The sequence below is a fragment of the Mirounga angustirostris genome, unplaced genomic scaffold (assembly GCF_029215605.1).
Source record: "Mirounga angustirostris isolate CCGP_5_RB_7025 unplaced genomic scaffold, mMirAng1.0.hap1 SCAF_14, whole genome shotgun sequence".
NCBI classification, from domain to species: domain Eukaryota; kingdom Metazoa; phylum Chordata; class Mammalia; order Carnivora; family Phocidae; genus Mirounga; species Mirounga angustirostris.
Genome location: NW_026991722.1, coordinates 71,216,431 through 71,229,090, shown reverse-complemented (window position 1 = coordinate 71,229,090; position 12,660 = coordinate 71,216,431). Strand labels below are relative to the sequence as shown.

Here is a 12,660-nt window from a genome sequence, read left to right as displayed (position 1 = left end):
GGAGGGGCAAAGAAGTAAGCGTGAATAGGGTAAGTCTTAGCATATGAAGATAAAAAGAGGTGGATACAAGGTTCCTGTAGCCAGAGTCCATGGACGTTTTCTCCTAGAGCGCTCTAGGAGAATTATTTGACTTTGCATATTTATTTTTTATGATAGTCTAAAGTAACATTGGTGGTAGATGCAGACATTGCTACTTGATTTCGGTTCTGATGTTGGCATTTGTCTTCATGACCATACCAGAGACCCAAAGGGCTTGGAGCTCTATCACATGATTATTTAACTCTTGACAGTTCAACTATGTGCATTTGGCCCAAATATCGTGTATTCACATTGACATATATACATATACATGTATATGGTACGAATGATGCATCTGATCATTTGGCTCTGTGCCACTCTGCCTGGTGGTGTAAGTCGGTACCTGTCAGCACAATGTGCGTCTGCCCACCATTGTCAAAGACTCCTGGGGCATAGTTCTGGGGACCGGGCAAGTGGGTTGTGATGGCTTCGTTGACCTCTTCCCCTTCAGGAGGACACTGAAGAATGTATGGAGGCCACAGAGCAACCCTGGACCCATGAAATGTTGGGGGGACTGGAAGGTCTTTACAGAAGGCATAGGCAGTGACAGCAGCTGGAAGGGCCGACACACTGGAGTAATGGAATGACTTGCAGATAGCACGCATCTCTGCAGCTGTGTGCTGCATGTCAATTATACATATTACTCACATACATACATGTTATTGTGCATACTTTTGTATTAAAAATCATAAATGCTATGCCTTATAAAGGAAAACAGAGATCTTCTTGTATAATATTGGTTGGGTGCAACTTTACCTCCTTTAACTTCAGAACCCAACTGCCATTTGCATGGGTCATTGAGAAAAGAAAGGTATATTTTATAGGCAAATGCTAGGTTTGTGCCGTGAGGCCAAATGACATTGCAGAAGAGGGAGCTAAGACTCAGGTTATGCTTCTCACAGTCACACAGTATTATGGAGCATAACTCATAATGTTCTAGATGACCAAGGTGGCGTGTTAATGCTTATTTACCGAAGGGAAGGGATAGACGATTATGTCAGGGAGGTGAATGCATCTGATTCATGATAACCTAGCATCATCTGAGGACCCACTGGGGACAGGTGCATGTTAGGTCCTGGAGATTCTTACTGTATACATTTTGAACATTGTATACATCTGAGCACATGGCTGTCCGCCAGAATAATGCAGGACTTTTTAATGAAGCAGCTTAAATTGAATGCAAACTGCTTCCTTTAGATGCAGTGGATTCCACTAGTATGCAAAGTGGCAGTGTTATCATGCTTCTTCCTGAACAGAAGAGCCTTGTTGGTAGGACACTGTGCAGAGTGGCCCCCGAGGGAAGCTGTCTCCGGCCATTCTCCCATCTTCCATCCCAAGTGCCTGGTGGGACTCAGAGCTCACAGGGGATACAGACTCTCCTACATTTACAGACCCAAGGGCCTTCCCCTCCGCTCGCAGCAGCCCGTACTTGGTCTTTGGCAAGTCCGTAAAAATTTTCACCCGGATTCCTTTTACTGGCTTATGTGGCATCCAGCAGTATCTGCCCCAGGGAAGTGCATGCTCAGTCTCCCTTTCTCCCTGTGGGCATGTGTCTTTCTCCAGATTCCAGGGTTGTCTGGAGCCCCACAGCTCAGTTCTGTGCTGGGTTTAGACGCTTTAACTCTGCAAGTTTGATAAGAGTGGGAGGAATGCTCTTTGCTGCCTTCTACATCTCTGGATTGAAACTGGGACCTGGCTGACTTGATTCTGTCTCTGATTTTTATTCAGCAGGGAATAACCCAGGCCTCTTATTTTAAGAATACTTTAAGTGAAAACCAAGAACAAACTAAATAGAGAGAGAGGATCAGAGGTTAGCACAGCCACTATTTAACCAATAAAACAGGAGACTACTGGGGCAGTACACAGCTTGGAACGCTGGCTCTCCCTCTCCACGACTAACCTGGTGACCTAAGCCTTAGTTTCCTCATCTGTAAAATGGGATAAAGAGTAACTTTCCCACAATGCTCAAGTGCAGGGTTTTTCAAATTAAGGGCCACTTTTTATGGGCTCTCACCAGCATTTTGTAAAAAGTGATGGCATGGGATGGCTCAGAGTGGATTGGCATTGAGAGAAGTGAATAGAATTGGATGGAGCAGAAAAGGATAGAAAATTCAGAGTGACTTGGTGACGTGGTGAGGGTAAGTAGTTTTTCATGAAACTTTAGCTTCTGTCCGTACTTTCTGTCCATACTTCTTGTGTGTTGATCATAATGTAAGCTAAATGTATTTTCTACAGTGGGTGTTATTCACAATACATCATCATTGAGTACATCAGTTAGTTATTCCTACGTAACAAACAGCCCCCATATCTCAATTGCAGCCCACCACAAGCAGTTTGTTATTATTTGTGGGTCTTCCGGTCTGCTGGGGTTTAGCTCATCAGGGTTGCAAACACCAAGAGGGCAAAGGATAAGAGTACAGTGCTGGGAACAGTCTTGAAATCTGCCACACGTGACAACTGAGAATCTCAGATGCCATAGTGTTTTATACATTGTAAAATGCAGTATTGTTAGGTTTCATCTTTAAAGAAGTACCACCCCTGCTTCCCCCTGCTTTTCCTGTCTTCCTCCCTCCTATCTACCCACCATGCAGCTGGGGGGGCGAGAGAGGTCATACATGTGTAAGGGAAGTCCTCACGGATCCCCACCTCCCGACTGGGAAACTACTCTTTTTTCTTCCAAAAAAGGCTTTGCTCTGTGTTGCCACCCGTTGGCCAACTATTAACTTGTACTTCTGTCTGTGATTTTGTCCTGTTTCCTATTTGGGTGACTGGATTGAAAAACCTCCCTGACGAGGTCTTGTTTTCTTCTTGCTACACGACAGGTACTAGTCAGGGGTACGGGAGCCTTACGACAATGCAGTGTTCTATCAGCAACTTATATTTGGTGCTCACTCGGGACATGTTGATTCTGTTTGCTTGTTTTTAGCCGTGAGCTCCAGGTGGTCAGGCAATGAATTTCTTCTCTGACCTCAGTATCCACACTCATAGTGGGTATTTGGTAGGTTTGGTGTGGGGCTGAGGGGCTGTTCAGTTCAAGCTGGGAATGCTGGGAAAACTGGCCATCTGAGCGGGACAGACGGTCGGGACTCACAGACACTCGCTGTCTGACCGCTGTGCCAGTCTGCAGCCAACTCGCCATCAGACCTGGTGAAGTTCAGTGTGGCAGCTGTATTTACTTACTCTTACCACTACTGTTAGTGAAATTAAGATGACTTGTGTTATTTTTGAGCACCCACCATGTGCCAGGCTAAGTGAATTTTGTGGTTCATCATATATCACACTTAGAACAGGTGTTCTCATCCATTGTCCGCCCCCTATGGCAGACCTCCTTTAAAAAGCTTTCTGTAGTCCCTTCCCCCAATCCCATTCTGTCTTGAGCCCACCCCCATCAGGTGTTTGCCTCTTCGGCTCCCTAGCGCCCCATGTCAAGGTCTCCAGGTTGTCCTGCGTGGCTGATGCCAGAGGTCAGACTTCTGTCCACGCCTCACTTGACTTCCCGGCAGCACCGATAATCAGTCACATTCTCTTCTCCAAGTACCTCCGTCACTTACCAGCTGAGACCCCTTCTCTCCTGTGCCTTTCCTTCGTCACGAACTGGCCCCGTGTGTTCAGTGTCCTTTACTTGGTCGTTTTATTTGTGACCCCTAAGTGTTGGCATGCTCAAGGCTTCCATGTGTGGTATTACTCAGTCTCCTGGCTCTGAATACTGTGATTTCTGCATCCTGGATCTCTCATGAGCTCTAAACTCGGGTCTCCAACTTCTCACTTTGCATCTTCATCTGAATGTCTAATAAGCATTTCAGATTTAATATTTTCAAATCAGACCCCCGGATCCTTTCTCTCTTCCCAGGTCTGCCTCTCCTACAGCCTTCCCTCATCTCGGGGATGGCAGTGCCATTCATCTGGGCTCTCAGACCAAAACCCATGGCTTCTCTGTCTCTCTTGCATCCAGCCTCGTTTCCAGTAGCCGATCCTGCCCAGGGCTACCTGCAGAATACATCCTGAATCGGGCCACTTCTCACTGCCTCCCTCCCTCCCACCCTGACCAGTACCACCCTTGTGTGACTGTCGGACCAGCTCAGTGGACCCCACATGGTACCACTTCTTGCGATCCTGCCCGAGCTTTCCTGTTAACTCTGTCCAAACGTGCCATGTCCTTGCTCCAGACTCCTCAGCTTCTCATTGTCCTCACGTATGGGGTAAAATCCATTCCCCCAGCTACCCTTGTGCCCACCTGCCCTCTTTCTTTGGTCCCTGAATATGGCAAGAATGTCTTGGGGCCTTTGCACTCTGTTTCGTCCACTTTCAGAGATATGTGTGTCCTCGTGACTCACTCCTCACCTCATTTAGGTCTCTGCTCAGATACTACCTGTCCAGGGGGGGCCCTCCCTGCACGTTCTGAGAGGGCCCCTCCATCACCACTGCCTGTGCTCACACCTGCTCTAGCTTCCTCTCAAACCCACCTAGCAACTTGATGTGCCCTCTCTGCATGGTGCTCAGCTTGTCCGTCTCTCCCTCCCAGCACCCAGGACAGTTCTTGGGTCTCAAATGACATTAACGAAACACTTGTTAAATGAATGGATGACTTATTCTTATTTTACAGATGAGGGATCTCAGGCAGAGAAAAGTTATGTTACATCAGAATACACCACGGCCCTGAGCTTGTCTCTGTGTTCCCTAAATGACAGAGCAGTGACTGTCTGAGCTGGAAGGCTTAGTGCCCCTTGGTCACAGGTGCAGAGTCTGGCCCCGCAGGATGGGGAGTGATGTTCAAACATCATGAGGGAAGCTTTTGATCGAGGACCCTGGTCTCTGGACCCCAGTCTGGGACACCAAGTGTTACTCTTGTTCCCTGTCCCTGGCCTTGAGGACAAAGGATCAATCCATACCTAATGCTTAGTGATGCAGAGCGCATCCATGGTACCTGACGCAGGGGCAGGGGGAGCAGTGGACAAAAAGAGGCGCAAGGGGTCTTCTGGGACGATGGGAATGTCCTGTGTCTGAGTGTGGTCGTGGTTTCACGGGTGTGTGCACTGCAGACTCCACCAAGTGTGCGTTCACACAGACACAGAACATAAAGTAGACCTCAGTAAGGTGGATACAAAATCCCGGCGTGTGTATTTAGGTCTTGCTTTTCCCAGTCAAGTCCTTTGGGGGCAGGAGTGTGTCTCTCCTTGTGCAGGTTGCACTGAAGTGATGACACTCAGTTCTGAGAAGCCCCCTGATTCAGAGGGGCCGAGTGCGAACCCCTGCCCTGCCCTTCACCAGCTCTGATCCCTGGACAAGCAGCCTCTCCTGGGCCTCCATTTCCCCATCCATCCTATGGGGACAAAACACCTAACATGGAGCATTTGGAGGATTTAATGGGTATACTTCTATATATAGTTTTAAAACAATGCATGGTAAATGCATAGTAAGCACATGATAGTTGTTACTCCTTTTGTATTTCTTGGAAGTGTTCAAACTCAAGGCAAAATAAACATTTTGTGAGAACCCACTGCTCACACACAGTGCATTTTGCTAAACATGGTGATAAATACAAATTGTTTGATCTGGATGACAGTCAAATATCAAAGGTTTTTTCTTAGTTTCTTTCACTGATCTTAATATGGGACTTCATCATTTGTGTGTGTGTGTGTGTGTGAGAATTGTGGGAAACACACTACCTGACCATGTAGTTTTTTCCTTTCTAGCACTTTCTTGGGGTGGGGCAGGGGTCTCAAGAGGAGCCTTACGTGCAGTCCACTTTCTCTCGGGACAGACAGACGAATCATGGGCATGGCAAACTCAGAGGGCAGCTGATACACAGACTCAATTCTTCTTTTTTAAACAGAAAATGAAGTAAATGATTTATCTTACAGGACCCCCAAGGAAACTTTTGTTTTCATCTGGAGAGCCTGTATTTTCCTCTATTATAAGTATAATTTTTTTTTTTAAAGATTTTATTTATTTATTTGAGAGAGAATGAGAGAGAGAGAGCACGAGAGGGAAGAAGGCAGAGGGAGAAGCAGCCCCCCCACCGAGCAGGGAGCCCGATGCGGGACTTGATCCCGGGACTCCAGGATCATGACCTGAGCCGAAGGCAGTCGCTTAACCGACTGAGCCACCCAGGCGCCCTATAAGTATAATTTGACGGTGAAACATTAACCTCTGAAGGCAAGCTTCCCAAGGTGACACTTACAAGCCGTCTCGCACATGCTCACACGCTAACATGGCAGGGGTCGTCTGCTTCCAACGTCCACGTTCCTGACCTGGGCTATTCTCATATTAGGATTCACAGCATTTCGTGTTCAGTGCTCCTTTTGGGGCTCAGAGAGCCCTGAAGGTGTCACTTAGATGAGAGGTGGGCGGCTGACTGATCTTTTCTTTGCCGTCGGTCTTCCTGTCCCCTCCAAACACACACACACACACACACACACACACACACACGTGTGACATGACACGGAGATCTCAGTTCCTAGCCAAAAGGCCACATTCATACTACGAATCCAATGTATCCGCTCTTTGGCCTGTGACTTCCTGAGCTTTGCTCTTTGTTTCTCCTCCCGGTCTGTCTCCTCTTTTGTCTGAATGCTGTTGACATGATGACCTTGTCTAAGGCTCCCCCTCCCCTTCTTGCCCAGGCGTGCTTCTCGTAGGGGCACCCAGAGGAAACCGTTGAGACCTCTTCCCACGGAGTGTCTATCTGTTGAACACCTCAGGGGGCCATGTGCCCCGCTGGATGTGGAGACCCAGCAGTTAAGAGGGGACAGGTCCGTGTTGTCCTTCCAGACGGGGGAAGAGATAAGAACAGGAAAGCAAGCAGGGGCAGTCAGGTGGTGCCAAGTAATGAAAGGTAAATGGTGTAGCGTTGCATAGGTAGAGTGGTCCGGTGTAATCAATACGGGGTAAGCCATGTGACCCGCGCGACAGCCATGTTGTACGTGATACGCCGTAGACCATGCGGACATGTTGTGAACATAGTCTGCACAGGAGCACACCCAGTGCGCCGAAGGTGCAGACTGACCAGGTGAGGGAGTGCCAAGCGTACGTTAGAGATGACTCAGGCAACGCCTTCGGCGGAGTGACGCCCCGGCTGTCCTGTGAGATTTACGCTGCTCTGGGTGGCACGTCACAGAAGACCATGGACCAAACGGCGGTAACAACGAGAGAAAGTACATCACCCGGATGAGAAGGCGGGCGGCTGGCTGGTTACAGGTGGGCTGGTCCTGTGGTCCATCCCGGCCCGGGGATGTGGTTGCTTCTGCCCTTCTGTGCTTCCAGGCTCGCAGCGTCAGCCTGGTCCGTGGCCAGCTCCCGCACGGCTCTGAGGTCACTGCTGCAGTCCCTCGTGTCATCTGTGGGTGACAACATCCAGTAGGCGAAGGAAGGCAGCTTCCTGTGCATCTCGGAGCAAGGAGACCCTTCCAGGCGTCCCCGTGAGCTGCTCACACCTCATTGGCCGGAATTGGGTCACACGGTCTTCCCTAAGCCAGTCACTGGCAAGGAGAGCGGGGTAGGCTGAACCTCATTGGCCGGAACTGAGTCACACGGTCTTCCCTAAGCCAGTCACTGGCAAGGAGAGCGGGGTAGGCTGAACCTCATTGGCCGGAACTGAGTCACACGGTCTTCCCTAAGCCAGTCACTGGCAAGGAGAGCGGGGTAGGCTGAACCTCATTGGCCGGAACTGGGTCACACGGTCTTCCCTGGCAAGGAGAGCGGGGTAGGCTGAACCTCATTGGCCGGAACTGAGTCACACGGTCTTCCCTAAGCCAGTCACTGGCAAGGAGAGCGGGGTAGGCTGAACCTCATTGGCCGGAACGGAGTCACACGGTCTTCCCTAAGCCAGTCACTGGCAAGGAGAGCGGGGTAGGCTGAACCTCATTGGCCGGAACTGGGTCACACGGTCTTCCCTGGCAAGGAGAGCGGGGTAGGCTGAACCTCATTGGCCGGAACTGGGTCACACGGTCTTCCCTAAGCCAGTCACTGGCAAGGAGAGCGGGGTAGGCTGAACCTCATTGGCCGGAACTGAGTCACACGGTCTTCCCTAAGCCAGTCACTGGCAAGGAGAGCGGGGTAGAATGACTGGCTTGGCGGGGCCCATGGGGGATGGGGGGCCGTGGGTTTTCCGAGTTAAATCTTAGTCCTCCTGGAGAGGGAGAGGGTGTGCGTATGTCGGGGCAGAAGCGCTGGCGTGTGGTTGGACGGCCAGTAGGCAGCCAGATAGCGTTTCCCAGACCTGGACGAGAGGCAGGTCTCAGGCATGGGCAGGTCCGGGCAGGGCCCTGGGAGGGGGACGAGGCCAGGAGAGCTCCGGGGAGAGAAGGAGGACCCCGAGGCCGGCGCCTGTGCCGGGGGCGGGATGTCCCGGATGGAGAAGGAGGAGGTCCGGGTCGTGAGGCCTGCACGCCCTATCGGGAGTTTGGATTTTACCCAGTGTGGACAGGAAGTGGCCGGAGAGGCCCGACGTGAGCAGGAGGATGAGGGAGCCCTGGGCCGGGGGCGCACATCCTTGCACACAGACCCCAGAGCCCCGGGCAAGTGGAAGTCTTTTCTGCCCTGGATTTGGTGCACCATGGGGCTCCGCACTCACGACCCTACGGTCCCATCTCCAGATACACTGGGGATAGGGTTTCAACATAAAAATTTCCGGGGGACACACACATACAGTCCATATATCTGATATAAGTTGTGTACAATGTGGTGCACCTCAGGGCTTAGCATTCAACAGGACTGACCTCATTTGAGGTGTTTCGGTCGAATTAGTTAAGGAAGGCAACATGTACTTTCTTTCAAGGATATACATGTCCCAGGAGAAAGAAATGAAGTGAATTTCTAAGGCCTCCGACTTTGTTCCATTCTTAATTTAAGTTTTTCCACTTCGGCCATCCCTCATCGCCTGAAAGATGAGGTGGGTTTCAGTCTGCACAAGCTCCGAAATTTCCTACGCACAGAAAGGGCCTCGCGGTTTCCAAAACAGGTGTGTTCCTGCTGGTGGGATGTGTTTGAAGGTGATTTAAAGCGGGAGTGTGTGGGGAGGTAGCAATAAACAAGGAGAAACCAGGATTTTCCATAAATGCAGGAGAGTTGAGGTCTGTACTGCAGGAGGTGGGATCAGGAACGTTCTAGGGCCGGTGCAGACCAGCTGAGCCGGGGAGAAGGCAGCATGGCCGTCGGTGAGGAGCCCCGTTCTCTTGAGGGAGGTCTGCAGTTGCCGCTGAGCCCAGCGGCAGTCAGGGGTCTTAGGGTCTGTCTCCCAGTGAGCGCTCCAGCGGGGCTCCCACCCCTTTCCGAGTACCTGAAGGAAGGGCAGCTGGGCCCGACACCATGTCAGCATCACAGGATTTTAAAATAAGAACGTGGTCCCCTATTCCATTTCTGCTCTAATTGAAGATTTTGTTCTGATTGCTCTCTTCACAATTCTGGGCACAATCATGTAGACTTATATTCCTCGGGCACACCCCGGAAGACAGCTGATTTGCTTGGTTCATCGTGTTTCTTCTCCCTGTTGCTGAAGGGCACAGACTGCAGGTGGCTCAGTCCTCACAGGATGGGCCGGGGGCCCCATGCATGGAGCCAGCCCGACGCGGTCGCCCTCCAGCACCCTGTTCATTGCTCTGAGGCCCTGGGTTACCCAGTCAGTGTCACTGGGATTTCAGCCCATGTTCCTGTTAGTGACCTTGGTCAGTTCTACTTAAAGATGCCTGAAGACATGGGGACATGAACAGGTGGATGTGGCCAGAGGCCTGGAGGCTCGAGGAGAGGGCTCAGCATCCTGCTGCTCATTTTCCTCTTGGTCTTCGATTTCCCTCTAAGTGAACTGGGCGCATCTCTTCCTTCTCCTCCTGGGGGCACATTCATGCTCAAGGACTCTTTTTCTCAGGTTGAGTGCTGGGGTGGGGTGGTGGGGGATGATAATTTGTCTCAAACAACAAGGAGGTTTGCTCTTGGAGTTTGGAAGTTGGCATTTCTGATCTTGCTCTGGACGTGAGCGTCTGGGGCTCGTAGGGGAGGCCTGGGCTGTGGGTACCAATCCTGGCGAGGAAGAGATCAAGAGTAAGTCCTCGTTTGTGGCTTGCATCCCTAAAAGCAGTGTGGGACCTGAGCCCCTTTTGTCACATCGCTGGTCCCTGGCTCTTCACCTGGACTATGAGGTCGTGGGCCCCTGACAGTTGTGATTCAGTGATGAACTGTTGGTTGGTGCATCCTCTGCACCCAAAGTGACCCTCGTCCCCTCCCCCTCCCCCGTACCTAAATGACACTTTTCTGATGGCCCAGGAGAGACGTCACCCACATTTTACTGGTTTATCCAGAAGAGGGAAGCTAGATGGAGGCTGGAATTGTGTGATGCATAGCCTGCTAACACGGGCATGTTAAAGGGCAGCCCCGCGTGCTGAGCCAAAACCCCGTAACAACATGCTCCCTCTGGAATTCCAGCACAGATAATTATATGCATATTTTGTGAGTATTTTCCTACAAAGATTTGCATCTAGTGCAAAGCTTCCTTGGTTTTTTGGAAAAGGTCCTCTTTATGGCTTGAATAAAGTGGGTTTTTTTAAGCAACATATGGCTACCTTTTATGCATCTTCAAATATGGTGCAAGAGTGAAATATGTTCCACCTGGGGTTTGATTAGTGGCAGTTTGAGTACATAAAAAAGGTGAGGTAAAGAAAAAAACACACAAAAGAGGCAACAAAGGTTATAGAACTCCATTAAATTATGTTTATGGTTTTGCTTGTCAGTATTTTGTAATACGAAATGGTTTTCCTGGAGTCTGTTTATCAGTGTTTGTCACTAATTAGTGCCTACAAATTACCTTTTGTTCAGGTCATGTTCTTCTGGTTGTCTTGGTGTCTAATAAATCAGAGTTCACGAACTTTCACTGCTCCTTGTGTCCCGTGTTTTCCTGCTGATGCATCTTGAGATTCTGCCTCTCCCAAAGGTCTCCAACCACTGCGATTCCATTTTTGTGAACGGGAAGGAAATGAAGAGCAAAGTGGACACGACCGTGAACTTCACGCACCAGCACTTCACCTCCCAGCTAGAGGTCACCGTCTGGGCGCCCAGACTCCCCCTGCAGATTGAGATCTCAGACACAGAGCTGAGCCAGATCAAGGGCTGGAGGATCCCCGTGGCCTCCAACAGAAGGTGAGGAGCCGAGGGAGGGGTGAGTCCCGCAGAGGGCCGGGGGGTCTCAGGCTCCAGGGACCAGGGTCACTGTGGGAGGCAGACGGCCCTTCGGGGCCCAGGCCCCAGGGAAGCAGCTTCCGCAGTGGGTCACAGTGGTCTGGGTTTGGGGTTCAGATGGATCTGACTTGGGTACTTACTAGCCTTTTGACAAGGAAATCATCCTGGACCTGTGAATACTATCCACCTCAGGGAGTAGTTGCTGGAATTCAGGATTATGTTGCACTGCATAAGAAGCACCTAGCATGGGGTACAGTTATTTTTTTATTCCCTATTTCCCCGTTGTTCCTCCCTGTGTTGTTCGTTCTCAGGTCCCTGCTTGTAAATGTCAGCCTTCACCTGTGGAGCGTGGCATGGTGGTTAAGTTGTGGGCTCTAGAATGAAGCCAGAGTTTTTACCCTGGCTTCCCCATATAGAGCTGTGTGACCTCGGCCAGTTGATGAACCTCTCTGTTCCTCAGTGTCTTCATCTGTAAATGGAGATGATAATATTACTGAAGAGAGCTGTCCTGAGTATGAAGTGACACGTTGTGGAGTAGACAGAATTCTAAAGATGACACCCCACAAGATTCCTATCTCCTGATTATTCATTCAGACCCTGATCTGTTACTTCTGGGATTTTACAGGTGTAACTAAACTTCTAAATCCATCAATCTTAAGATGTGGGATTATCCAGGTGGGCCTGACCCGTCAGTTGACCCCTTGAAAACAGAGTTTTCTCTACCTGGTGGCTGTCCTGTACGATGTGTAACCTTTTAAAATGGACATGTTTTTAGCCAGCATAAATCCCCTGAGATCCACCGCTGTTGTTGGCTGTATGGAGAGTTCCTGTATCTGTAGTGTTGCATGGTAATCCGTGGTGTGTCCTCTCTCAGTGTGATGAATCAGCTGTCTGCGGGAGGCCACTCCTGCTGTGTCCAGCTGGGCACGCTCACGGGCAGAGCTGCTGCGACAAGTTTCCGTGTGCACATGGGTCTTCTGGGGAAAGTGCCCAAGACTGTAATTGTTGGGTCGTATGAATAGGGCATTAGTTTTAAAAGAAACTCCTGAACTATTCTCCAGAGAGGTTGTCCCATTTCACGCTCCCAGCAGCGATGAATGGGTCACCTAGTGACTCCACACCCTTGTCAGCATTTTCAGAGCTTACATCCTGTATGGTCCCTTTTACAGAGATGTGGAAAAGGGACAACAGACTGGTGGTTGCCATGGGTTCGGGATGGTGTGGAGTATGAAGGAGGAATCCCCGGGCACCCCTGTGCGGACGGACAAGTTCTGTGCCTTGACTGTTGTGATGGTTACATGAGTCCTCAGGTGACAGAATTGCATAGAAACACACGCACACACATGCACACACATGTGCACGCACACACGTGTCCTGGTTAAACTGTTGAAATCTGAATAAACTCTGTGGTTTGTA

At 50.3% G+C, this 12,660-nt stretch overlaps 1 protein-coding gene across 1 annotated transcript in view; it reads left to right on the top strand.

Annotated features, from left to right (window-relative positions):
• The window catches only part of LOC123841535 (transmembrane protein 132B), a 328,953-nt gene that overhangs the window by 302,928 nt on the left and 13,365 nt on the right, over positions 1-12,660 (top strand). The window contains exon 6 of the mRNA XM_064578205.1: positions 11,000-11,205. Coding sequence (XP_064434275.1) covers positions 11,000-11,205 — 206 coding nt within the window. The remainder of the gene's footprint in view (positions 1-10,999; positions 11,206-12,660) is intronic.